This window comes from Monosiga brevicollis, genomic scaffold, assembly GCF_000002865.3.
Source record: "Monosiga brevicollis MX1 MONBRscaffold_3 genomic scaffold, whole genome shotgun sequence".
In the NCBI taxonomy this organism is placed as follows: Eukaryota; class Choanoflagellata; order Craspedida; family Salpingoecidae; genus Monosiga; species Monosiga brevicollis.
The window spans coordinates 1,448,157-1,471,132 of NW_001865040.1; the positions used below are offsets into that span (position 1 = coordinate 1,448,157).

The 22,976-nt window shown below is 54.3% G+C and overlaps 8 protein-coding genes across 8 annotated transcripts; 3 read left to right on the forward strand and 5 right to left on the reverse strand.

Moving 5' to 3' along the window:
* Positions 1-567: 567 nt before the first annotated feature.
* Positions 568-2,875, forward strand: MONBRDRAFT_31252 (uncharacterized protein; the record flags this gene model as incomplete). The annotated part of the gene is made up of 8 exons (XM_001743046.1): positions 568-659; positions 772-899; positions 1,037-1,318; positions 1,449-1,956; positions 2,111-2,201; positions 2,341-2,604; positions 2,744-2,804; positions 2,832-2,875. The coding sequence occupies exons 2-8, from the start codon at positions 851-853 to the stop codon at positions 2,873-2,875; spliced, it is 1,299 nt and encodes a 432-aa protein (XP_001743098.1). The 5' UTR covers positions 568-659; positions 772-850.
* Positions 2,876-3,621: 746 nt separating this feature from the next.
* On the forward strand, positions 3,622-7,460 carry MONBRDRAFT_31253 (uncharacterized protein; the record flags this gene model as incomplete). The annotated part of the gene is made up of 13 exons (XM_001743047.1): positions 3,622-4,349; positions 4,556-4,646; positions 4,721-4,777; positions 4,880-5,491; positions 5,616-5,684; positions 5,764-6,000; positions 6,159-6,199; positions 6,304-6,426; positions 6,527-6,599; positions 6,680-6,764; positions 6,851-6,925; positions 7,118-7,184; positions 7,304-7,460. 13 exons carry the CDS (start codon positions 3,622-3,624, stop codon positions 7,458-7,460), a joined length of 2,415 nt encoding a protein of 804 aa, XP_001743099.1.
* Positions 7,461-8,195: 735 nt separating this feature from the next.
* MONBRDRAFT_31254 (uncharacterized protein) lies at positions 8,196-9,865 on the reverse strand (the record flags this gene model as incomplete). The annotated part of the gene is made up of 3 exons (XM_001743368.1): positions 8,714-9,865; positions 8,305-8,574; positions 8,196-8,216 (listed from the first exon to the last, which is right to left on the reverse strand). Exons 1-3 carry the CDS (start codon positions 9,662-9,664, stop codon positions 8,196-8,198), a joined length of 1,242 nt encoding a protein of 413 aa, XP_001743420.1. The 5' UTR covers positions 9,665-9,865.
* A 721-nt stretch (positions 9,866-10,586) lies between these two features.
* Positions 10,587-12,553, reverse strand: MONBRDRAFT_22989 (uncharacterized protein; the record flags this gene model as incomplete). Its single annotated transcript, XM_001743369.1, has 11 exons — positions 10,587-10,694; positions 10,821-10,883; positions 10,994-11,142; positions 11,263-11,393; positions 11,516-11,575; positions 11,646-11,773; positions 11,798-11,824; positions 11,870-12,057; positions 12,149-12,248; positions 12,345-12,440; positions 12,514-12,553. Coding segments are annotated over 11 exons (1,089 nt in total), but the record flags the coding sequence as incomplete, so codon positions are not given.
* Positions 12,554-13,158: 605 nt separating this feature from the next.
* MONBRDRAFT_22990 (uncharacterized protein) lies at positions 13,159-13,572 on the reverse strand (the record flags this gene model as incomplete). The annotated part of the gene is made up of 1 exon (XM_001743370.1): positions 13,159-13,572. The coding sequence occupies one exon, from the start codon at positions 13,570-13,572 to the stop codon at positions 13,159-13,161; it is 414 nt and encodes a 137-aa protein (XP_001743422.1).
* Positions 13,573-14,714: 1,142 nt separating this feature from the next.
* MONBRDRAFT_14650 (uncharacterized protein) lies at positions 14,715-16,006 on the reverse strand (the record flags this gene model as incomplete). Its single annotated transcript, XM_001743371.1, has 7 exons — positions 14,715-14,820; positions 14,971-14,981; positions 15,116-15,216; positions 15,301-15,415; positions 15,505-15,588; positions 15,684-15,784; positions 15,901-16,006. Coding segments are annotated over 7 exons (624 nt in total), but the record flags the coding sequence as incomplete, so codon positions are not given.
* A 1,390-nt stretch (positions 16,007-17,396) lies between these two features.
* Positions 17,397-19,965, forward strand: MONBRDRAFT_31257 (uncharacterized protein). The gene is made up of 10 exons (XM_001743048.1): positions 17,397-17,527; positions 17,624-17,815; positions 17,945-18,233; positions 18,493-18,550; positions 18,583-18,655; positions 18,765-18,821; positions 18,933-19,104; positions 19,127-19,269; positions 19,390-19,604; positions 19,716-19,965. Exons 1-10 carry the CDS (start codon positions 17,510-17,512, stop codon positions 19,879-19,881), a joined length of 1,383 nt encoding a protein of 460 aa, XP_001743100.1. The 5' UTR covers positions 17,397-17,509; the 3' UTR covers positions 19,882-19,965.
* Positions 19,966-20,080: 115 nt separating this feature from the next.
* MONBRDRAFT_22994 (uncharacterized protein) lies at positions 20,081-22,594 on the reverse strand (the record flags this gene model as incomplete). Its single annotated transcript, XM_001743372.1, has 10 exons — positions 20,081-20,418; positions 20,616-20,751; positions 20,846-20,953; positions 21,114-21,215; positions 21,296-21,383; positions 21,466-21,682; positions 21,773-21,818; positions 21,902-22,028; positions 22,166-22,364; positions 22,450-22,594. The coding sequence occupies 10 exons, from the start codon at positions 22,592-22,594 to the stop codon at positions 20,081-20,083; spliced, it is 1,506 nt and encodes a 501-aa protein (XP_001743424.1).
* Positions 22,595-22,976: the final 382 nt, after the last annotated feature.

The window sequence follows — 22,976 nt, forward strand, 5'->3', positions numbered from 1 at the left end:
AGAGAGAGAGAGAGAGAAAGAGAGAGAGAGAGAGAGAGAGAGAGAGAGAGAAAAGCAGCAGCAACAGCTCCTTGACTGACACACACACACACACCCACACACACTGAACTTGTTGTGATTGTCGTTCTCTCCTCCTTTTGGAATGTCAGAGGTCAAAGCGGGCTTGAAGGCCAAAACACTGTAGCATCGGGAACAGAGGGGGCGGGTTGGGGCCAGCTGGAACCGTGACGAAACCGCACGAAACGACCCTACGGCTTTGCTTAGGTTTGTCAGACGAAATCAAGACCATGGAATCTGACAATCTGACAACGGCGAGTTCTTGCTTGAAAGCCAGTCTTTTGGAAGCAAGAGGGGCTTGGTTTCAGTTTTTCACAAAGACGAATAGGGTAAAAGAGGTAAGAACACTGTCATATGGTAGCCCGAAGCCTTTTGAGCCGGTCAAGCAACGCCCACAACACCAACATCGCGTCACGTCCGGTGTTTGCAACCCTCTCTCATTTCCTGCGTCGTTTCAGCTCTGCATGTCGAGAACCCACTTAGCTGGCAGTCAGTCTTGTCTGGAAACACAACGATCCTGTGCAAGCCATCGAGGCAAGCGTTCATCACCGCGACCGGTTGGTGCGTTCTCGACGCCCGCACCTCGATCTTCAAAGCCATTGGTACGACCGAACACCCCGCCGCCAAGGAGCGCGCGCACTCGCCCTTCTTAAGTCCTGCCAGTCAATCCAGATGCCACCTCGCTCATGCCGATGGCCTCCACCTCCTTTACAGGCTAGGTCAAGGCGCACTACGTTCCCGCCTCTTTTTTTTCTTTTTTTTCCGGCCCGTTTGTCTCTACAAGACCATTGCCATGGCCATGCCATGGCAAGTTGGCGCAGTGTCGCGCGAAACTGCTGATGGTGGGTGACATCTCTTCCTTCCCCTGCGGCGGAATGCTGATCTGAATGCACTTGATGTTTCAACCATCGTAGCAATGTGTAACAGTGCATGACAACCCTGGTTCATGCCGCATCCCTTTTCTTCTCCGCGCCTTTAGACTTGCTCATGGGACCTGGCTCCAAGGATGGTCGATTCTTGGTGCGCGACCGCCCTGGTACTTCCGAGTACGTGATGGGTGTTGTGTTCCGCGGAAAGCCTACACATCACCTAGTGGCCACAAACGCTGAAAACAAGTTGACGGTCAACAAGAAAAAGTACGGCGACGTATCCACACTCCGGGATCTCGTTCTCTTCCTTTCCAAACCTCCCATTCCTGGTTGGCCCGTGCCATTGGTTGAGGGCGTCACTCGCGATGGCGCCATCGTCGCTCCCGAGGCCGGTACGCTCTCATGGTCACCTTTGAACTTACAACCGTCTTGCATTGACGATTGGGTTCAACCGCGCCATTCTTCGGTCCTCATGTCAATCATCACCATGCACTTGGCCTCTTGTGCCTCTTTGCGTTTTAGAAACGGCCCCTGCAGCCCCTGCAGCCTCAGCAGCTCCGGCAGCCCCTGCAGCCCCTGCAGCCTCAGCAGCTCCGGCAGCCCCTGCAACTCCGGCAGCTTCAGCGGCCCCTGTAGCCCCTGTAGCCCCTGTAGCCCCTGTAGCCCCAGCGGCCCCTGCGGCCCCGGCAGCACCTGCGGCCCCTGCAGCCTCCACAGCCCCTGCGGCCCAAGTCGCAACTACCACACCTACCCCTGTTCCCACGCCTGCAGTCAACACAACCCCAGCCCCAGCCCCACAACAATCGCCACCAGTTCCAGTGACAGCCACCGCTGCTACATCAGCGCCAGCGGTGTCGCAAGCCCAGTCTTCAGCTGCCATGCCTGCTCCCGTCGCCCTTCATCCTCCCCATTCAACCCCGGTGAAAACGGGGAGCAATACGGCTGCATCCATGCAACAAAACAACATGCCTTCCATTACTGCCTTGGCACAGCCGGTTGCAGGGCACCACGACCTGGATGTCGCTCCTATGTAAGATGCCAGAATCATCATTATTTCTATCGTGGACACCTATGAACCCCGAACGTCACAGAAAAAAAGAAAAGAAAAGAAAAGTTGCGAGTGGGTTATGGCTCTATTTTTTGCTGGCTGACGTAGCATAAACCTGTGATCTTCGTTTCAATAGGTCTGCTCTAAATCCCGTTGGATCCACGGCACCAGAGGCATATGGCAATGAGGTGTATGATCTGGCGGCCAGCCGCGGTCAGGTCACACTGGTACGTAGAGGAGTTGTCGGGCTACCCAACAGCGAAAAATGTCGGGTGGTGCGGGGCTCGCATGTTGTCATTCCCGCTGCCGCTTTGCCACCAGTGCCACCAACAGCAATCTGGCTCATTGTCACTTTCCCGCTCATAGAGTGTCGAGGCCATGCAAGCCGAGGAAGAGGCACGCGTGGCACGCGAAAAAGCAGAGCGCAGTGCCGCTTTGTTCGCCTCCCAGAAGCTGCAGCTGCAAGCGCTGGAGCAAATTCAGCGCAACAACGGCATGCGTCTCAATGGCACCCTGGGCACGTCGACAACAGATCCAATGGACGAGAACGGCACCCTCATGCGCCTTAACAAGTCGTTGGCCAAGGTTGTGATCAAGCTGGGGGCGCGTACCTCCACTCTTGAAGCCAAGGTGAGTTTTTTTTTTTTTTTCAATTTTTTTTCAACTATGTTTTGGTGATTGCTGTCATCCGAGCACGGTCCACGAGCCGGCCACATGACATTGCTAGTCAGATTGACACCACGGGGCTTGTTGCTTACTTGCCTTCCAGGTGGATCAGCTGACAACGGCGTTGGCCCAAGCCATGGCAATGGTCGAGGCGCTACAGAATCGTAAGTTGTCTCCGTGTCATGTTGCAGATACCACAGGCTTCCTGGCCTCGGCACATGCCTTTCTCACATGACCTTTTGATCCTCAGACATCTTGCCGGATCAATCCATGACTAGCATGTAACTGTAAACTCCTGTCGCGTGTGCTTATTTGATGGTCTTGAGTTTTGTGATGACGAGCGTGTCCTTTTGGACGATTGACAATAATACGAACAGCAACAAACCAAACGACAAAATTTAATCTTGTCCAAAACAAATCCCAAGAGGATAAAATCTGACAATTCACGCCCTTTGATTTCTCTCGTGCCATTGGACGTGGTTGCATCAATACCCAAGTAATGTTTGACACACACAACCTTGTATTTGACGCGAGGACCTCGCGCGCGCGGTTTTTGGCAGTCTGGGGCGCGGACGGCTGTTTGATCTTGATTCGTCACTGGTCTTAAAGTTGGGTGCAGCAGCCCGTATAGTACGGCTGCCCAACGCAGCTGAAGCAAGTGCGTAGCAAGTGGATTTATGTCGACGGGGTATGTGCCTGCCAATACCGGATGATGTGCCAAAAGCCAACACGACGCTTGCCCGAGTCGAGTCGGAGCGCCCTGCCCGCCGCCCCACACTGGCCTCATTGATGCTGCTTGCGACATGGTTGATGCTGTGCCACCTTTTAGAACCCAAACCATGCATCCACGCCTCGCGGTGAGTCGATTGCTTCATCATGTTGAAGGTTGCCAGCGCGGTTTGCGTGCTGGTCGAAGGCTGTCTGGTGAGGCATGCCCTCGGTTGGCGCTGCAGAACTCATTCGAGCGCCCTGATTTGTGCCATGGCATTCCAGCGCATTCTGCTGATGGCAGGCCTGGTGGCTGTTGTTCTGGTGGTGATGGCGTTTACCTCCACAAACTCCACGGCCGAGGCCGAGATCAAGGCCGAGACCCGTGCCGAGGCAGAGTCTGGCTCGAATCACCGCCAGCGTCAGGCACAGTCCGTTTCGAGTTCAACCAAGGACTCCTTTGTGCCCGATGGGTTTGTGCCCATCTCGATCGGAGCCTCAGAGAGCGCGCCCCTGATCTTTTGCCAGCTTGACTTTGACATCCACAGCAAAGAGCCCTGGACCACGCCCATGTTCAAGGATTGGGTCCGTACTTGCAAAAAGCGCATGACCACCACCTGGAGCGCCGTGCGTGCACAATTTGGCAACAGCAAGGTTGTGCCCACTGGCTTTGTATTTCATCAGTCACGTGTGGGATCCACGCTCGTCTCCAACATGCTTGCTGCCGATCCTGCCAACTTGGTCTATGCCGAGAGTGCCCCGCCTGCGACGATTGCTCTGCATTGCGACGCCTGCACGCGCGCTCGCCAGATCGAGCTTCTTCGTCTCACCGTCACAGCCATGGGTAACAGTCGCCGACACTCCCGGCTGTTCTTCAAATTCCAATCGGTCCAATCCACCATGATGGACCTGTATCGTGAGGCTTTTCCTGATACCCCCTTTATCTACGTGTACCGCAAGCCCGCTGAGATCTTGGCGTCGCAATTCCAGCTCGGCAGCACGTGCGTAGCTTGGTTCCATAACTCATTGACCCGCACCGCTTTTCCACCAAGCGGCTCACTCTTGCACGCCTTTTGTTTTTTTATGGATTGTAATGTTTATTTTATTTTATTTTATTTTATTTTTTTTTTCGGTTCGATGGCGCATGCACCATGCGTCTATGGGTGTCTTCGGGCGCGCATGCGTGCACGTGTCTTCATGCGAGCAGAAGCCGTGCGCCTTGTGTGCGCAGCTTCACCCATCCCACAGATGAGGTGCTCAAGATGCTGAGTGCAAGTGACCGCAAGGACCGTGTCGCGGTATGACCCCGCACCTCGCCCCCAGTGCCCAATGTGGTTTTGTAGCGACATCCTCACTCTCACTGCTGCTCCAGTTTTGCGCCGCCGTACTGGGCAGCTATGGTGCACATGCCGTTCAAGCGATTCGACAAGCAAGTTCAACGCCACGAGTTGCCTTGTGCTACGCTTTCTATCGTGTGCACTTCTCAGCGTGAGCTCACCCCACTCACCGTATCTTTTGGTTTCTGCTTCAGGCTCCCGGTCATCTAGGAGTTGCGATCAATTATGAGGCTTTGCCCGCCATCGTGCCCGACAAAATCATGCGAGACGTCTTTGGCGTGGTCACTTCCAAGGAGGTTAAGGAGCGCATGCTCGAGTTTGCCACGCACTACAGCAAGGTATTCAATGAGACCCCGAAACCTGATGCCTTCGAGACAACTTTTGTTCGCTTTAGATGCTCGCCGACCCTGACTTTTCGGTTCGGTTCGCAGGCTCGGAGTAAGTCGGCCGACTTTGAACCCGACACGGAGAAGAAAGAGCAGTTTGCTGCTGGAGAAATGGAAGCCAAAGCCAACAAATACATGCTGGACACGTACAAGGAATTGGAGGCAAACTACGTGGCGTTTCGCCAACGCCAAGTGACTGAAGTCCGCAAAGCTGCCCCATTGGGTGTTGTGAATGACAAGCCCAACGCCAATCCCCGCCTATTCGACGCGGGGAGTGACAGCAAGCACAGCGAGAAGAAAATAGGCTCTCAACCCCTTGGTCTCATCCGCGATTCGTTGGCTTCAGGCCTGAGTGGTCTGGGCTTTGGACACAGGGACAAGACGCCCAGCGCCCGCTATACGGCCGAAGAAGAGCTCAAGGTCGTTTACCGCCTTGAGTACACAATCTTGCAGTGAATTTTGAAGCAACTCATTTTTGGACAACACTTTGTTCCTCACTTGTTCGCCGTGCCTGCACATGGTACCTTTGCCGTCGCAATTCTAGGGCAACTACCTGCCCTATCCTCCCTTGCAACCTTTGCACAAATTTTTGGAGGAGTGGAATCCTGATGAGGTGCGGCCAGGATCTGATGTGGGTCTAATTTTTTCTTGCTGCTTTTGTAAGAGCACTGACCGGTTTGATATCATTATAGCCGGATATTCCAGATATCCCCGGCATTGCTGAGGGTACTCTCGAGCGCTTTGACTTTTCTGATCCAAAGCAACGTGCTCGTGCCGAGACCCTGCGCATCAATGAGGTACCTTTCATGTTGTACAATGTGCCCGAGATCAACGACGCGAGGGACAAGTGGGCAAAGGATGAATACCTGAAGCAACGCTTTGGCAAGACACCGCTGCGCATCACCACCTCTACGAGTAATCATTTCATGGTATGTCCAATCATTTGCATGCGTTGACCACCTCCTCCCCAGTCATCTCGCAACGGTTTTTTTGATTCGTCTCTGTTTGTTTGCCACTTTTTTGTGCGCGTACAATTTGGGAGGTGGTGCCTCACCTCACATCCGCGGGTGCCTCGCTGGTTGCGTAGTATTTCAACCGTAATAGCGCCAAACGCGCCAAAGATTACGAGTACGATCGTTGTTGATTCGACATCAGAGAACAGCGTCATGGTCTCCTATGCTCTCAGATCATTCATTCAGACTTATCTGACCTGTTCTTTTTTTGCTCATTAGCCGACCAACCGGCGAGGAGACTTTGTTGTTCGATCAGTGGTTGGAACGGGCGTACAAGGCAGAGAATGCCTCAAAGGATGAGCCTCATTTTTACTTGCAGCTCAACTCTGTTGGGCCCAATGCGTACGTCTACGCCTTGCGCGTGTGGCTTTGTTTCATCTTGTGGATCAATTCTGGGTTTTGATCTTGGTTCATACACGCGCGCTCTTTGTGATGTCATTAGCTGGATTCGAGAGGACCTCCCCAGTTTCAATCCCGTCGCCAACTTTTTCATCGCCGATCCCACTCAGAATCGGGTGCGCGTTGGGTTATGAGTGGCGCTGTCAAACCTACAACGGGGAAACTTACTCACTTTTCCGCTTGTTGGGGAGCACAGGGCATCAATTGTCGGTTTGGGGCGCGTGGTATCATTGCCGAAAATCACTATGATGGCGGCCGCAACTTTGTAGCCATGATCCGGGGTATGCGAAAATACCATGGGCATAGCGCAATACTTTTCCCCATAGCCAGTGGTGGAGCAGCGGCTGACCTTCTGTGCTCATGCTAGGCGCGAAGCGGTACATTATTCTGCCTCCTGAAGAATGCCCGAATCTCTACTTGTGGCCACGCAACCACCCGGAATGTAAGTCAAGCAGAGGCTCTTGAGCCATTAGCTTTGCATTGGCCAACGTGTGGCGCACGACCAGATTTTCACATCCTTCGCCATGTCCTTGAACCTCATGTTTTTTTTTTTTTGGGGGGGTGGGTTTCCTTTTTTTTAACCACTTGCCATCGTTCGATTGATCTTTTTCGTCCCTTCCTCCTTCGTGAATAGCACGGCATTCCAGGGCGGACTGGAGCCAACCTGATTTTGAGCAATGGCCCAAGATGAAGAATTCGCAGTAGGTTTCGATGTCCAGTGGCGTCGATGGCTAACTCTTGGTCACCGCTTTTAGAAGAAGGCCATTTCAAACCAGACTACAAACGATGGTGTCTCATGGATTGCATGTGCTTGTTGCAGAGCCGCCCAGGTCGTGGTTCGCGCCGGCGAGGTCCTATACATTCCTAGGTCCGTTGCGCGACAGCGCCTTTTCGTGATCCCCGACTACCATGCCTATTATCTTTATCTCTCTCCTTCGGTCTCTCTGCGCGTCGCACATGCCAACCTCATCTTTTGAATCCTTTGCGCCTGACGCAGTTACTGGTTCCACTATATTGTCTCGACTGGTATCAGCGCTCAGTGCAATACGCGCTCGGGAACGAGCATTCGCGGCCGCCAGGCGATCGCTGATTGCGGCTTTTATTGAGGAAGGGCTCAGTTATTGAGGTCTTCCTGATGTGTCATCACATTATTCTCTCTCTCTCTCTCTCTTTACACCACCCCCTGTGTTTTTTTATGCCGTGCATTCGTGTGCCTGCTGTCATTCATCCCGTATCATGTGGCATGTCCAAATAACGGACAATTGAACCACCTCTGACAAGGACCTTAACACTGTATTCATACCAACCAATGTCAAGACCTCCCTCACGTTGTGCCACCCTTCCTTGCTCGTGTGTTGAGCAAGAAGGCTAGACTATCAGGCACTGGCCAGCCCATCTGGCAGCAAGAGTTGCAAAGATGAGAAAGTCAATTGAAATGCACCTGCTGTAAGCGTAGAGGAAAACAGCGACATTTAAAAGAAAACACGGGACACAGAATGACGTGAGCAAGTCCCAAATCGACCAATTCTGTGGCAGCTTATACCATCCACATGGCGGGGAGGGCTGGTACTTGGCGATCAACTCGGAACGCTCGCCAACCTGACACTTTATGAGCAAGAGCCATTGGCACTCGCGGCCTCGATCATGTTCGCATTTTCTTCCAGGCGCTTTAATCTTGCGACTTGCTGCGAAACCAACGAAGAAAATTGGCATCAATCGGATGTGAGCACGTCCTGAGGGTTGACAGGATGTGGGCAAGATACCACATCGAATTGTAGCCCGACCCATGGGAGGAAAGGCGGGCAAGGTCGGATCACAAACCGGCGCTTCAATCTGGGTTAGCAGGGCAGCGATGACCTCACGCTTGCTGAGGAAGGTGGAAAGTTCGAGACCTTCTGGGAGCATGGCTTGCGTTACATATCTCGCAGGCATGTGCAACAAGCCTTGCAAGCGATTGGGCGAATATTGGATGGCACTCTGAAGCATGTTCGCCAGAAACTCGGCTTCATTGCGCAGCTTGCTCAGCCGCGTTTTGAGCTCAAGGTTCTCTGCCTTCATGGCTTCTGTATCATGTTGCAAGCGCTCAAATTCCTATGGAGATTCACGTCATGGTGGTGACCAAGGGACGACAGCACGGGCCATGGCACCCAAATGGCTCGGGTGCCGTGTGCGTGTGTGCGTGAAGCACAGCACAGCGGGCAAATTTGGGGAGGCAGCTGCACAATCGCACCTCGCGTTTTTTCTTGCGGTAGCGGTCTGCGGCTGATTTGTTAGGGTTGCTGGTGCTACCGGCATGGTCGTCATCGTCTTCGTGAGTATCGCTTGAGTGTGGGGTTGCGGCCACGGAGACGACATTGGAGGTGGCAGGGCGGGCCGCAGTTGAGCGGCCGGCCGGGGGTGCAGTTCTCGCTCGACCGGTATCTGGTGTGTGAGAGGCTTGTCCTGGGGGTGACAGCTGAGCTGGCGCAGTCGGCCTTGTCGGGGCGATCACCGGCCCTGAGGGAACAGACACTGTCGTGTGGCCGTGCGAAGGAGGTCGAGTGATGGGGCGAGCGGGAGCACTGTCCAACAGTTGGCTCAGTGCGTCGGCACGAAGTCCCACACCATCGTCGCTCAAGTGAGCAAAGAGTGTTGGAGAGGCAAGGTCAGCGGCTCCACCGAGGAGAGGCGGCGCTCCTGAGGCTGCTGAGAGAGCCGAGCTCTGGTGCAGCTCAGGTAGGACGGCGCGAGAGGTGCTGATCGGGAAGGACGCCGTTGAGGCGTTTGGTAGCAAAGGAAGGTCAGTCGAGGCACCGATGGCAGCACTGCTGGCAGGGCGGTTAGTAGGGTTGATGGCAGGAAAAGCGGCGTTGATGTCACTTTCGGTGAGAAACTTGGCAAAGAACGGTTCGGCAAAGCTGTCTGCGTCGGGAACGGGGAGGGACATGCCAGGCAAACTGTAACCGGTCGAGGGGAAGGTGGCTGCCTGCAGCAAATTGTCCGCGTTGAAGAGAGCGTCTGTGTCAGGGCTGTCCAAAAAGAGGGACGAATTTTGATTTACACCAGTAGCGGAACTTGTGCTGTAGGCTTGGGCCAGACCTGCATCCGTCGGGGCGATAGAGCTCAGATTGCTTGCTGCGATGGCTGCGTCAAAGTCTGCAGCGGTGGTGGACACCGAATAGGCTGGGTCTGGCTGAGTCATGTTGAGCGGTGGCTGGTTTGAGAATTGTTTGACTGGCTCTTTATCACGCGGCTGCTGGCCGGACCGGCGACACGAGTCGGGCTTCAATGATGGAGCTGTGGGGTGAGTTATTCGGTGAGGTCACCCACGTCACTCTGGGACAGACCCACAAGCCTTGCAGATCTCACGCAAACACTTGAAGTCCAAAGCGCAAAGGGGGACAAGGGCAAGACCACGACAAGAGCATGCTAGCACAAGGGCTTTGCAGCTAGGCCAGCCGTCGATACGTTCCACGGAAGAAGGCCGTCGGCTTGGACAGCAGCCCTCCTCTTAGACTCGGCAGGCGCCAAGACGCCGCTGCCAAGCGTTGTATCGAAACAAAAAAAAGCAACGAAACAGCAACTGCGATAACTTCAAAAATAACGGCAAAAAGTACACATATTTGTACAGAAGCCACTGTAGGATACCTTCCTTTTCCTATGTGATTGCTTCATCTTCCTATGTCAGCCGTGTGAGTGCGGTCCTCGCATCATTCCTCTGTTGCCGCGCTTTGAAGCTGCAACTGCCGCTGTGGCCGTTGGTGGCTGTGCTGCTGCTGCTGCTGCTACTGCTGCTCGTGGTGGTGGTGGAAGTAGTAGTGGTTGATTATCGTGAGAGTCTTTTGCGACATTGGATGGGGCACTGGGGGAGAGAGACGGAACAGATTCCATGATCGATGGCGTCTTCTGATCAGTGGACGCGCGGCTCATGCAAGAAATGCAAATGAATTCGTGTGCATGAACAACCTTTGGGATCGTGGCAACAAGACCAAGAGCAAGGAAAGGCCTCAAACAGGCGAGAAACTGCTGCCACAAGGAGAGGTGCGCAGGGTCAGAAGGCCTGCTTTTGTGAGATGTTGATGAAGCATGCCATAAATCATAATATCATTATGCACGTCCCCTGCTCATACGGCGGCTTGGAAGGATTGTTGCACAGTGGTCAGAAACGGCACATTGATGAGGTCTACCCCAAAGGCACCCCAGTCAGCACTGGAGAAGGCATCAAAACTCTCCTGCCGTGCAGAGCCGAGCAAAAGGAAAGGCAAAAGTTACGCGAGCATGTGGGACCGACTGAAAGCTGCCATGACAGAAGGAACAATTCGGAACAGAAAGAAACAACAAGAACAAAACGCCCGTACCTCCCAACAACGGGTGAGATCCAAGTCGTGTGCAGCGCGTCGGGCCGTGTCAACCAAACCGTCCTGAGCAAAAGCCACGTGCACTGCGTGTGAAAGGCTGGTGTGCACAGGGTGTTGGGCAAAATGACAGAAAAGGTTGAAAGGACCAAAGGGAGGGCCGAGGATGTACGCACGTGGAATGCGCGGATACTGTCTGCGTCGAGCGTGAGTCCGGTCCATTTCTCAATAAAGTGCACAACTTTGGCCGTGTGCTTGCCTTGAGCGTCGTGCTGAAGCGCCTCTTGCAGCGCTGCCTGAACTCGTCCAAGGTATCGTTCAATCCCTATGTGCGATGGGCGGGCAAACACGTTTACGACGAGCAAGTCAAATCCACAAGTCAGCTTTTCCTGCGCTTGAGGTGTTCTGCCCTTCCAGCTTCACACGCCTTGCACAAGTGCCTCACCGTCCTCATTGGTGATGCCTGCCGTGCTGTTGTCGATTGCAGCGACGTGATTGTCCGTAACGAACATGAAATTGTTGGCGTTGCCCTCATGGTCCCAGATCAGGGGTGTGCGATCAAAGTTGTTCAAAAGCCTGGAGTAATTTGGTTGTGAAGCGGACAGGCACATGCACAAGGGCCAGAAATGGGGCGCAGATGAGCGAATGACCGGTGGTTTGCGGCACCACACAGGGAGCGTGCTGCGTGATGGGCTTACATGTCAGCCGCTGCCATGGCACCCAGGTCACGAAGAATGGACGGTGCAGAAGAGGGATGGCTGTGAGACAAGCCCCAAGCCGTGTGAGGCACAAACCCGTTGCAAGGTGCGAGCGCGAGGTCATGCGGACCTGAGAAGGTCTTTGACGCGTGGGTCCTTGAGTGTAAAGCCCTTTGCAAAGCTTTGCATCACGCCTCCCGCCTCCTGGGCGCGAGCACCAGCGAGGACCTCGCCAGCACCTTGCACCGTATAGGGTATCTAAGAAGAAGCATTGCCACGAACCATATGCAGTGGTGAAGGCGAGAAAGGCTGTCCAGAATCCGGGGCACCGCATGTGATGTGAGGTCATCCTACTTGGCTGGCGGCTGTGGCGGCGGCTGCCCAAGCACGGCGCGAGAGGACGCGCATCTTAGGGCAGGGCACCTGTAGCTTCTCAAGCACTCGAGCACAAAAGTACTCTGTGGCTGTGCTGCGATCGCCTTGCTTCAGCACAAGAACGTCGCCATCTGTCTTGGTGCGGACAAAGTGCACTCCAAGACTGCCTGCAGGCCCGACCAAGAGTGGTGAGCGCCCACGGACTCAGCGGCGAGCAGTCAACAGCGGGATCAAGACGGCCGCTGGCCAGCGACGCACCCAGGCCACCGGCAGAATGGTGACCGCCTTCAAAGCCAGGGCTTTGCCAAGGACTGCCGTCCAAGGATGAGCGTGGCCGACCATCGTTGAAAAAATCAAACTATGAAGCAGAAATTGCGTGAGCAAAGGCGAAGGCGATTGCGGCGATCAGTGACGGGTCGGTCGCTACCGAGCTGGGGCAGCCGAGGCTCTATACCTCGTACAGCGGTTGCTCTTGCTTGGCATGAGCCTCGGCAATGGCCTTGAGCTGTCCCTCACACGTCCCAGAGATCATGTGTCGAGATAGCTGAACCTGGTGTATGTTTATGTGTCAGCGCGTCAGCAGGAAGCATGGCGTGAATGGCAGCGATGCTTCTTCGACTGACCGTGTTGGGAAAGGTGAGGCTGCATTCTGCACAAGGAAAGCTACATGTTTGCGTCAGTACCCAAGGCGCGTGAGTATGGAGCACGCATGCCCCATGGAGTGCTCGATGCAACGCCAGATATCTGGTTCATACGTCGGCATGTTCGATGTTTGAGCTGGCAGTCAACACCCCAAATCAAAAAAAAAAAATAAAAAAAATAAAAAATTTATACACAACCAACTAGAAGTGCCTGTGATGTGACGCACATCCAGATGCAATTGTCTCGCTCCTTTCTCTGCCATGGGCGGCATCTTGATCTGTGGGTTATGCAGAGGAATGACCAAGGGCTGGCTCGCTGCGTCGACCGTCCCATTCGTCGAGAACGCTTCAGCACTGTTGAAGCTCTTTTAGTTACATTGGGGCTTCGGCGCTTCCATCACGCTAAAAAGAGTTATCATGCCTGCGGGGCCAGGCTTCGTTTCATGGTGTGTTTGACAGCGAACAGAGGCATGCCAGGCATGCTGGCTTTTGCACAAGAGATGATCAAAGGATTGGTGGTGTTTAAGAACACCGGATTTTGATGTTTTAAGGTAGAAATAAAACGACGTGTCTGGATCATAAGATCAAGACAGGCGAGAGAGCGAAAGAGTTCGAGCAAAAAAGTGCTTAGAACTCCTGGCTCTGGGAAGCCTTGGCGCCCTTGACGGCGGTGGAGCTCTTCTTGGGGAGCAGGATGTTGTGGATGTTGGGGAGCACACCACCCTGGGCAATGGTGACGCCCGAGAGCAGCTTGTTGAGCTCCTCGTCGTTGCGGACGGCCAGCTGGATGTGGCGGGGGCTGATACGGGTCTTCTTGTTGTCCTTGGCGGCGTTACCGGCCAGCTCGAGGATCTCAGCGGCGAGGTACTCCATGACGGCCGCGAGGTAGACGGGGGCACCGGCACCAATGCGCTGGGCGTAGTTACCGTTCTTCAGGTGACGGTGGATACGGCCAACGGGGAACTGAAGGCCGGCGCGAGAAGAGCGCGACTTGGCCTTGCCTCCGGCAGCCTTGCCAGCCTTGCCAGTCTTGGACGACATGATGATGTTCTGAAGAGGGTTTGACGAAGAGTCTTCTTGGTCAGGACCTGTAAAAAAATGCCTTCACCGGCCGCGATTCGGGTATAGTCGCGGCCGGGAGCGCGAGGCAAGCAAGCGGAAGCACTTGATGTAACGGCTCCTCCTTCTTATTAAATGTGAGTGAATCAGTTGAAACACGACTGGCGCAAAAAGTCCCCACAAAAAGTCCCCTCGTGGCAAGTGCAGAGCAAGCAAAGTGGTGTCAATTGCTGTTTAGACAAAAATTGAAGTTGTCAGCATTTTTGAGCAAAATCAATGAACGGCGGCGTGAGTTGGTGAATCAATTTTTCTTTTCCCATCTGCTTGTGGCCCAGTGTGCTCCAGCATCCCCCCCCATCGTCCCGCTGGCAAACGCACACAAGAAAGGATAAGACTTGACAAAGGGAAAAACTAATAGAAAATTAAAAAAAGAGAGGGGAAGGCAGGGCTGAGAGCAAGGAAAGAGTCATACAGGGCACGGACACAAAAGCAAGGATCAAGTTTATTCCGCAGCCGGTGGCTCCTGTTCGTCATCAGACGGCTCTGACTGGGATGCGGCCGCCGCTTGCCCCTCGCCATTGTCCACCGCGTCGTCGCTATTGGCGTTCCCGTTGTCTTCAGCAGCCCCGTCGTCCTCAATGTCCCCATCCCCTTCGGCGTAAAAGTTCATGCGCTCGCCCACGGCCATGTCCTGCAGGGCCTGGGTTGCCTCCTAAAGCACGCAATCACAGCATGGGAAAATGCATCGAATGAGCCACAGAGGCGTTCAGCACCCACGAGCGCCTGTGACCCACCTCCATGTCACGTGCAGAGACATTGCTGGCATCGTTGTGCCCATCCTCATCGTCATCATCCGAGTCTTCCAACTATAGTTGCAAAGCCATTCCCAGCCAAGAAAGCGTCAGTCAGGGTCTCAAGCTGAGGTGCAATGACCAAGCTAAATGAAAAGCGGACGGCCCACATACATCGGATCGGCCCATTTGCTGGGTAGCATTCTCTACCCCGCCGTTCCTGCAAGCACCGCAAATGAAGTAGTGAAGGGTGAGCATGGCATGTCCGTCGCACGCCGTCGTGGCAAATCTGCGCCGATAAAACCAAAGGAAAGCTTCCCAAAGACTATTGACCTACTTGTCAAAGCAGGCATCACACACGCGCGCGGGCTTGGAGCCCTGTGATGCAATCACAAGCTTCTTGGTGCTACAGGGTCCGCACACCACGTTGCCACAGGAGCTGTCCCACCAAGCAAGGGTCACCATCGAGGGCCACCATCAAAGACCACCATCAAGTATGACCACATGAGATAAGGATGGCCAACTCACACAGTTGAGGCTGCAGTTTACAAAAAGACGGGCGCGTAGGCTGGGGAACGAAGCAACGTACCGGCAATGGTGCTAAGCAAGAGATCAAACCAAATGCAGCAGAGCAGAAGCCAATCGTTCGTCAAACGGGGGGCAAGAGCAAGGGTTGTTTGGGTGAATCGATCACATCGCCTAGTAAAGTGCTCAAACGCAATGTCAAAACTCACCCGACGCTTAAACGCATTAAAGGTTGTTTTCATGCAGTGCATGCACACATCCGCCTCGGTGTCCGGCACCCAGTTGGGAGCATGCCCCTCAAAGCGCTGGTCTACAACAGCCCCGAAAAGCAATAGAAATTGAGAGGTGTGCGCCAAGGTGATCATGGCCAGAGCCGGACGGAGTGATGACCGACCATCGCCGCTTGTGGCCGCCGTGGTATTTGCAGCCTTGGTCAAGTGGTCCAGCCATTGAGCCTTCTCGCGAGGACTTGCCGCGCACACGGTGAATGACTTGCTGGGCGTGGAGATCTTCATCCAAAAAACAGGACGGCATCAGGGGAGGAAACTACAGATTGGCATGGGTGGCAAAGATTTGATGCCATTCAAAAGTGACTCACCACCCAGGCATGCTTGAGTTTGGGGGTATCGTCCAGGGAACGGAATTGCATGCCCTCCAGATTCAGAATTGTTTGCTTGGTGTACTGGGCGTTTTGTCAAGAGAATGTGAGAAGCTTTTTCGTAAAGCACAAGCAGAGGACATAAGGATCACTGTCCCGTGCACAACTTGCAAACGTACCCGCTGTTGCTCTTGGGCAATTGAGCCGTACACCAAAATGTCGTTAAAGAGGAAAAAGATGCGGGGCTTGACCACTTTGCGGCACACCTTATTCAGAACACCTGCGTTGTCAGGGAGAGCAGGTGAGAGCGAGTGAGGGCGCACGTCCAAGCATGGGCATAAAAGAGCCCATGTTTGAAGAAGAGGCCGAGAGGGGTGGCACGAAAAATAATCGTACCCTCGCCCTTGAGGACGCGACCCGGTTTGCGCAGGGGCTTGCCGTTGGCACCAAAGCATTTCTCCACCTTGATGATCCGCAAGGAGTTGGCTTGCGACGTGACTAAAAGCAGCAGGGGTTGTGCAGGGGTTGGAAATCAAGGCGTCGTGCGCATGGTGCATGAGTGGGGATGCGCGCAGCGGCATGTGGGCCGGTGAGCCAAATCCATGCGATCTAGGTGGCTCAGAGGCTCAGATTGATAAAGGCAAGGCATGGTACCTGCGTTGGACGCCATCTTGGCCGGTCTACCTGCCGCCTAGCCATCAACAAGACAGGGGCATGCGTGTTTCCCGTGAGTTGGGCAGGTGCGGTGGTCAAGCTGTGCCTGGGACATGAAGCACACCGCCCCACACTGCTCAAACCCATCTCTTTGATCTCTTCCACCACGACCGGCTCATATCGTCATTGTTCGCAAGGCGTTGGTCACCAGCTTGTCGCTCTCATCCCACACATCAATACAAGAGTGCGCTTTTGAGACTGCCGTTCATACCAACCTGACTTTGCCTCTGGCCCCGGTTGATACGGAACAAACCACAGAGAGAGAGAGAGTGCGAGTGAGAAAAGAAGCACAACACTTTTTTGGCGCGCCAGCTCACACCTCTCAAACACTTGGTAGTGTGTTGTCCAAATTTGTCAGATTGTCATAATCTTCCCGGATTCTAATCTTCCAGATGCGTCGGTGCGTTGACTTTTTCTTCGCGCAGAATGTCAGACAGAATGTCAGCATCTTGTTGCTGCTGGTGGTGTTGCCGATGATCTGTGTGATGAAAACGTAAAAACGTCCTTTGAAACAGTTTCCAAATCAACCTTCGACTGCTCAAAACTGCGCCGAAGAGCGCGAGGACGTCGGGTTTGTTCTGCCAGATTGAGTGCCGAATGGTTTCAAGCATCGGCAGTGAAAAGAGTAGACGCCAAAGAACAAGAAATAACTCTCGACCTTTCCTTCAAAGAAGCCTCAAGAGCATTGCTATAGGCAAGAGGCGGTGTGGACGTGCGTCGCGCGGTGCGAGCTGCGCTTGGGAGGGCGATCAGCATGATGCCCGTGCCGATGCGCGTTGCTCCAGCAACAGCGCCGTCCTCGGCGAACCTGGAACGACATCCGCGTATTCAAGTCGATGATGACGAAAAGCCCATCGACTCCGGGGCCGGGGCCGGTGCCGCGAAGCATGGTCCCGCGCAACAGGAACAGGCGCACGAGCCAGCGAGTGGTTGGCTGGCAGGCTGGCGTCAATGGCTGGCAACACGCTCCCGCGTTGTCGCCGAAACGATGCAGGCCTGGCTGCACAAGCTATGGGCGACTGCACATATGTCGGCCGCCCATCTCGCGGCCAAGGGCCATCGCTCCGCGCGCTCGACCGTTCTGTTTTTTTACTACAACTTTATCTTGCTGGTGTACGACATTGTGACCGAGGTTTGGCCGCACTGGGTTAACAGCGGCATTGACAGCATCTCCCCGCGGTTCGTCAAGCAACAGGCCTTGACCCGTCAACTTCAGCAGGTCTCCAACTATGACGAGTGGTGCGCCGTTGCCTACGAGTTGGACAAGCTTTTGGGCAACAACAGGTGGAAAATGAGCTATGAGTGCGAGGTAGGCTGACTCGCCATCGGATCTGCCCAGCGCATCCTTGTTCCCCTGGAAGGTGTTTCGCCCTCCCTCGTTGGCTCATTGTGGTATGCTGTGCAGCTCTATGACTATCAGCTGGTCCGGGATAGCCTCGAACAGCTGTACAAGGCCCGCAAAGCCGATGACAAGGCCCAAATGGCCTGGCTCCTGCGTTCCACCCTTCACCGTGACCTGGGTGGCATGGGCAACCCGCGCCTCTTTGAGCGCTGCTATCTCGGAACGAAAGACCTCATTGAACAATACGTCGAAGAGGTCTGTTTAGCACGCCTGGCATATCCGCCCTGGAATGCAGCTGGCCTGGCAACACGTCCGATACACAATGCATACATGCGCCCTTCCTTACTCATCTGTAGCCACTCATTCACCGCACCGCTCGCTCAGGTTTTGTATCAACTGCGCTACCTCAGCACCGAGAACATTCCCGGCTTGGGACAAGACGAGAAAGTGACATTGTTCACGGCCATTCGTCAAGCTTTTGGTCGCTCAGCCCTCCTCTTGAGCGGCGGCGGTGGCCTCGGCATTTTTCATTTCGGTCTCCTCAAGACACTGCACGAGCGGCGCATGCTTCCGCGCATTATCAGCGGGTCCAGCGTGGGGTCGCTTGTTGCCTCGCTGATTTGCGTGACTCCTGAGGAGGAGCTGGAGGCCCTCCTTTCTGGAGACTCGGCCGGTTTGAAGAACAAGTGAGCCAGACACCACACACCCACCAAACTTGGCTGCTGATGTCTTGTTTCACGTGTTGTCTTTGCCGCTTTTGTCTCCATCGTCTCTCATCGCTCTCTGGTCTGGCCATTTGCAGCTACATCTTGACTCGCGAGGGCGAGCCCGTTGATTTCCGAGCAAAACTATTTCGATTTTTCAAGTGCGGGCTGTCTCCACTCCAAGGCTATTCCTATTCTCTTCATTGTTATTTCTGTTTTTGAACACAGATGTCGCTCCCCCACTTTCTGACCATATTGAATGTTCTTCGCTTGCTTTCTATTTCATGTTTTATGTTGTCCTTGTCTTGACTGTGATAGACATGGTACCCTGGCTGATGTGGAAGTTCTGAAGGAGTGTTGTCGCGCCAACTTTGGGGACTTGACTTTCCAGGTACGTTCCAGCAGCAGGCATTGCCCCTCCTACCTTAGCGATTGGTGTAATGTTTGTGCTTTGAGTTGTTCATCCTTACTCACGGTGTCCTCAATGTTGCGGAATCTAGGAGGCCTACGACCGCACACGGCGCATTCTGAACATCACCATCAATCCACCAGACGCGGTATGTGTGCTTTCCGCTCCATTGAAGTGTGTTCGGCCGGCTTTCGAAGCCGTCCAAGGTGATAACTGTCGTCCATCATTATTCCCCCGTGTTTTGTGTGCACACTCGCAGATGGAAGCACCGCGATTGCTCAATTATTTGACGGCACCCAACGTTGTCATTTGGAGCGCCGCGTGCGCTTCGTGTGCTCTGTCTGGTCTATTCGACCCCGTGGAAGTGCTCGCTAAGGACCGCAACGGAGCGCTCCATCCCTGGAATCCTTCAGGCCAAACCTGGTCCGACGGTATGGCCTGCTCGGCTGTCAGCCATCAATGTCACTGACAGCCGCACAGACTCATCTGCCATGTCCATCCCTGCAATCTCGTGCATTCCAGGCTCCATGCACACAGATCTGCCCATGGATCGATTGTCAGAGCTCTTTAACATCAATCATTTCATTGTCTGCCAGGTTCGCACCATCCCCCACTGATGTTCAGAGCCTTCCGTTGAGTGGGACAAAGCGCCTTCGGCCTCATTCATCATCCCTATTGCGCCATCCCACTTGGACCGATCGTGCTTGAGCACACAGGTGAATCCCCACATCCTCCCCTTTCTGCGCAATGCTTGGATTTGGAACTCGGCGCTGCCCCGCATGGTGGCTTCGGAGGTGTCGTACCGCCTCGAGCAGCTTGCTTCATGGGGGCTGATGCCTTCCTCCCTCAACAACTTGCGCACTGTATTGGCGCAAAAGTACATGGGCGACATTACCATCATCCCTGATATCACGGCGGATGACTACCTCAAGTGAGAGCCCACATGGTCTCATTGATTCCCCATGCTCTGGCGACCATCTGTCTTCCACAGCCTGAGATTTAAACGTAATGGGCTGACGGCTGCCCACCACCTGTGCAATAGGATCATCTCCAACCCAACGCCCGAGCACTTCCAGCACGCGCTGAAAGTAGGACAACTGGCCACTTGGCCAAAAATGTCGCTCATCGAGAATCACTGTGTGATCGAGTTGGCCTTGGACGATATCGTCCATCGCCTTCGTGGATGTGAGCAATGGACCCTTCAATGAAAGGATCCCAAGCCGTTGAGGCGCGCAAGAATCGCAATGTCTTCTTCATTCTTATTCAGCTGTGGAAATCCATAACAGAAAGACGTCGAATCCCAAAACAATGTCACAATTTATCTCGTAGCAGAGATCAAGTACACTTCAGAAGGACGTTGCCTATTACATGTTACAGCATGCTCAAGCATCGTCACGCCTCAAACACCTAACTGGGCAGGGCCGCGCGCCATCCAGCTTGCAGGGCTTGCCGAAGTTTGTCAATGATGGGCTCAAGACCAGGCTGGTCAATCAGATTGATGTTCTCGTTGTTGAACAAGCCATCTGGCACGGGCTGTGCCGTATGATTGTACAGCTCTTCACCCCAGGACATGTTCCAGTGTGGGGTTGCCGATGCGGGGTCAAACCACACCCAATTGGTGTATCGGTACGTGTTGGTGCGGATGGTAAACCCCATCACGCCTTCCCGATGCCCGGCCACATGCAGGGGCGGCGAAAACAGATCGGCTGGAAAGCCGTTATCAGGCGATGGTGCGGGGCGTGCATCTGCTCAGATCAAGCAAGCAGGGACGGCAAGCGCATGAACGTGTTAAACGTGGTCCCCAAAGTACAAGATCAGGGAGGGTCCCAAGGGGATTCGCAACACCAAGGCTCTTGTGTGGTGTTTCTTCCTTTGCGTTGTCGTGTGTGTCCTTCTCAACATGTTCGAGCAAGTCTTGGCAGGAGGCCGGATGGAAGCGTACATTGCGAGAAGGCTGCCGACTTCCAGGCTCGTGTGGGGTCCGTAAACAGGGGACGCATGCTAAAGCCTTCGGTGCACAAGGCCGCCATAGAGCCAGGCGCACAAGTCTCCAGGCTCGGGAGTCCGGCCAGGTCCACCTTCAGACACCACGGCACGCACGCGGGATTCATGAGAGCCATACGAGGCATCCGTGAAGGTATAACGCGAGCAAGCACTGTGGCACAGACGGACCAGGGTGGGGTATATGTCGACCGTCTCAACGAGAGCTGCAGTGCGCGCCGGGGTGTGGCTAGGGTCTCGTATGATCAATGGAATGCGAGTCCCATGCTCAAAGTTGGTCTACACGCGTGCAGACACGACAGCCGCTTGAGTGCGACCTGCTGGGGATGCTTGAAGCAAACAGCTACATACATATTTTTCCCAGCAACCATGATCTCCAATTTGATACTATGAACAAGGGCCAGATCTAGATGAGGTGCGCGCTCAACCGCATGCTTACGCTGCGGCCCGTGCAAGTGCATACGCCGTGGTCGCCCATAAAGAGGACGATGGTGTTGTCGTAGAGATTGTTGTCCTTGAGAGCTTGGACAATGCGCCCCACCTACAACAATAGGGAACCGGTTGCCTATAGCTTACATCGAAAGCGGATGATGCTCGAGCTGAGATGGCGCATTGGCTCACCTGCGCATCAATGTAGCTGATGGCAGCCCAATAATTGCGCCGCACGTTCTGCGCCATCGTCTTTAGGGTACCATTGACCATGTAGCACCTATATTGGTCATGGCTGGTGTCAGCCGCTTTGAAGTGACGGGGGAGGAGAACAATATTATGCTGGTCGCCAAGGCAAGTACCGGTTGCTAAAGGCCCAGGATGGGTCATCGTAACACTTGGAGACATTCTCAAAGAGTGGAGCGCAATCTTGAAAGTTTCGCAGGCCAGCGCTCACACTATAGGCAACATCAGGCATGCCCTCGGGTTTGAAAGGATTGGCAGCGAGGGGAATCTCATCGGCAGGTGGATACATGTCGCAGTAGCGCTTTGGGACGAGGTATGGGATGTGCGGTCGGTCTGACGATCACCGAGGCCAAGGAGATCAACGGGCGTGAGGATGGCAGCCGTATCTCACTGTAAGCATTGGTGTCAAGACCGACGACATACGAAAGCCAACCCCCATAAAGAAGGGGCGGGTATCACTGCCGTTGGCCTGAAGAAGTGGCAAACACAACATGGTATCAGAGAAATTGGATAAATGGCCAAGGACATGGGTGAAGAATGGGGTAGCTGCACCTGGTCAGCACCGAACATGTTGATCCAATTCACGGCGCGATCGGCAAAAATGCCATCCCCAAGGTTGTTGTCTGGCACGTCAAAGCACTTGTACGTCATGCTGTTGCCATACTGGGTCCAATTATCCCTGAGCAGATTGGGCGCTTGGTCAGGCGCATGACCAAGACCACAGCAACACACACTCAAGCTTGAAGAGAATCAGAAGTCACGCCTCCATCCTGCCAGCTGTGGTTGAGGGACAAGACGGCTCGCGCAGCCTCGTACCAGTCATAATAATCACCCATCTCTGCCGACCAAGAATAAGGCTCGTCTGTAGTACCATGAAAGATTTTACCCATGCCATATGTGCGATAGCCGCCAACTGTTTTGAAAAATTCGGGCAGGGTTGTAGCGTTGGGTCCCTTGGTTTGCCGCCACTGCTCGTTTGGGGCAATGACAAAGTTGTGCGTGGTGGCTGGCCTTCCTACGGACTCCGAAAATTTGAAGGGGTGTGAGCACACGGCCCGATCGGGAAGGTTCAGGCTCTAGGCAGCCATAATTGCACTCACGAGACGTGAGAAAGGCGGTGCGTGACGGCATGCAGAGAGAGATGGCCACGTAGGCGCGCTCAAAAACCATGCCATCTTGGGCGAGGGCATCTAAATGGGGTGTGATCATGTGTGTCGCCCCGTAGGTGCCCAGCTCAGCCCGCATGTCACTGGGGCAGGCCGGTTCAAGTGAGTCGAGGCAGGCAGCATCGGCAGCGGGACGTGAGGGGTTCCGGGCCCGGCAACGCACTCGCTAACAAGGAACACGACATTTGGCCGCTCTTCTTGCACAGCAGCAACGACGGCACCGGACACCGAAGCGCAGGCTACAAGGGCCAGCCAAGCCCTGATGGGATCCGACCGCATGGTTGATCAGCTCGACTCGCACAACAAAATATCAATAAAGCCAACACCAACAACAACAAGTCTCAATACACCTTCATAAGCTTATTCATGCTTGCTTATACAAACGACGTTAACAAATGACTCCTCTGCAATGATTCCGTTTTGCGAGCAGACAAAACCTTAAAATTTTTCCAATTTTCAAT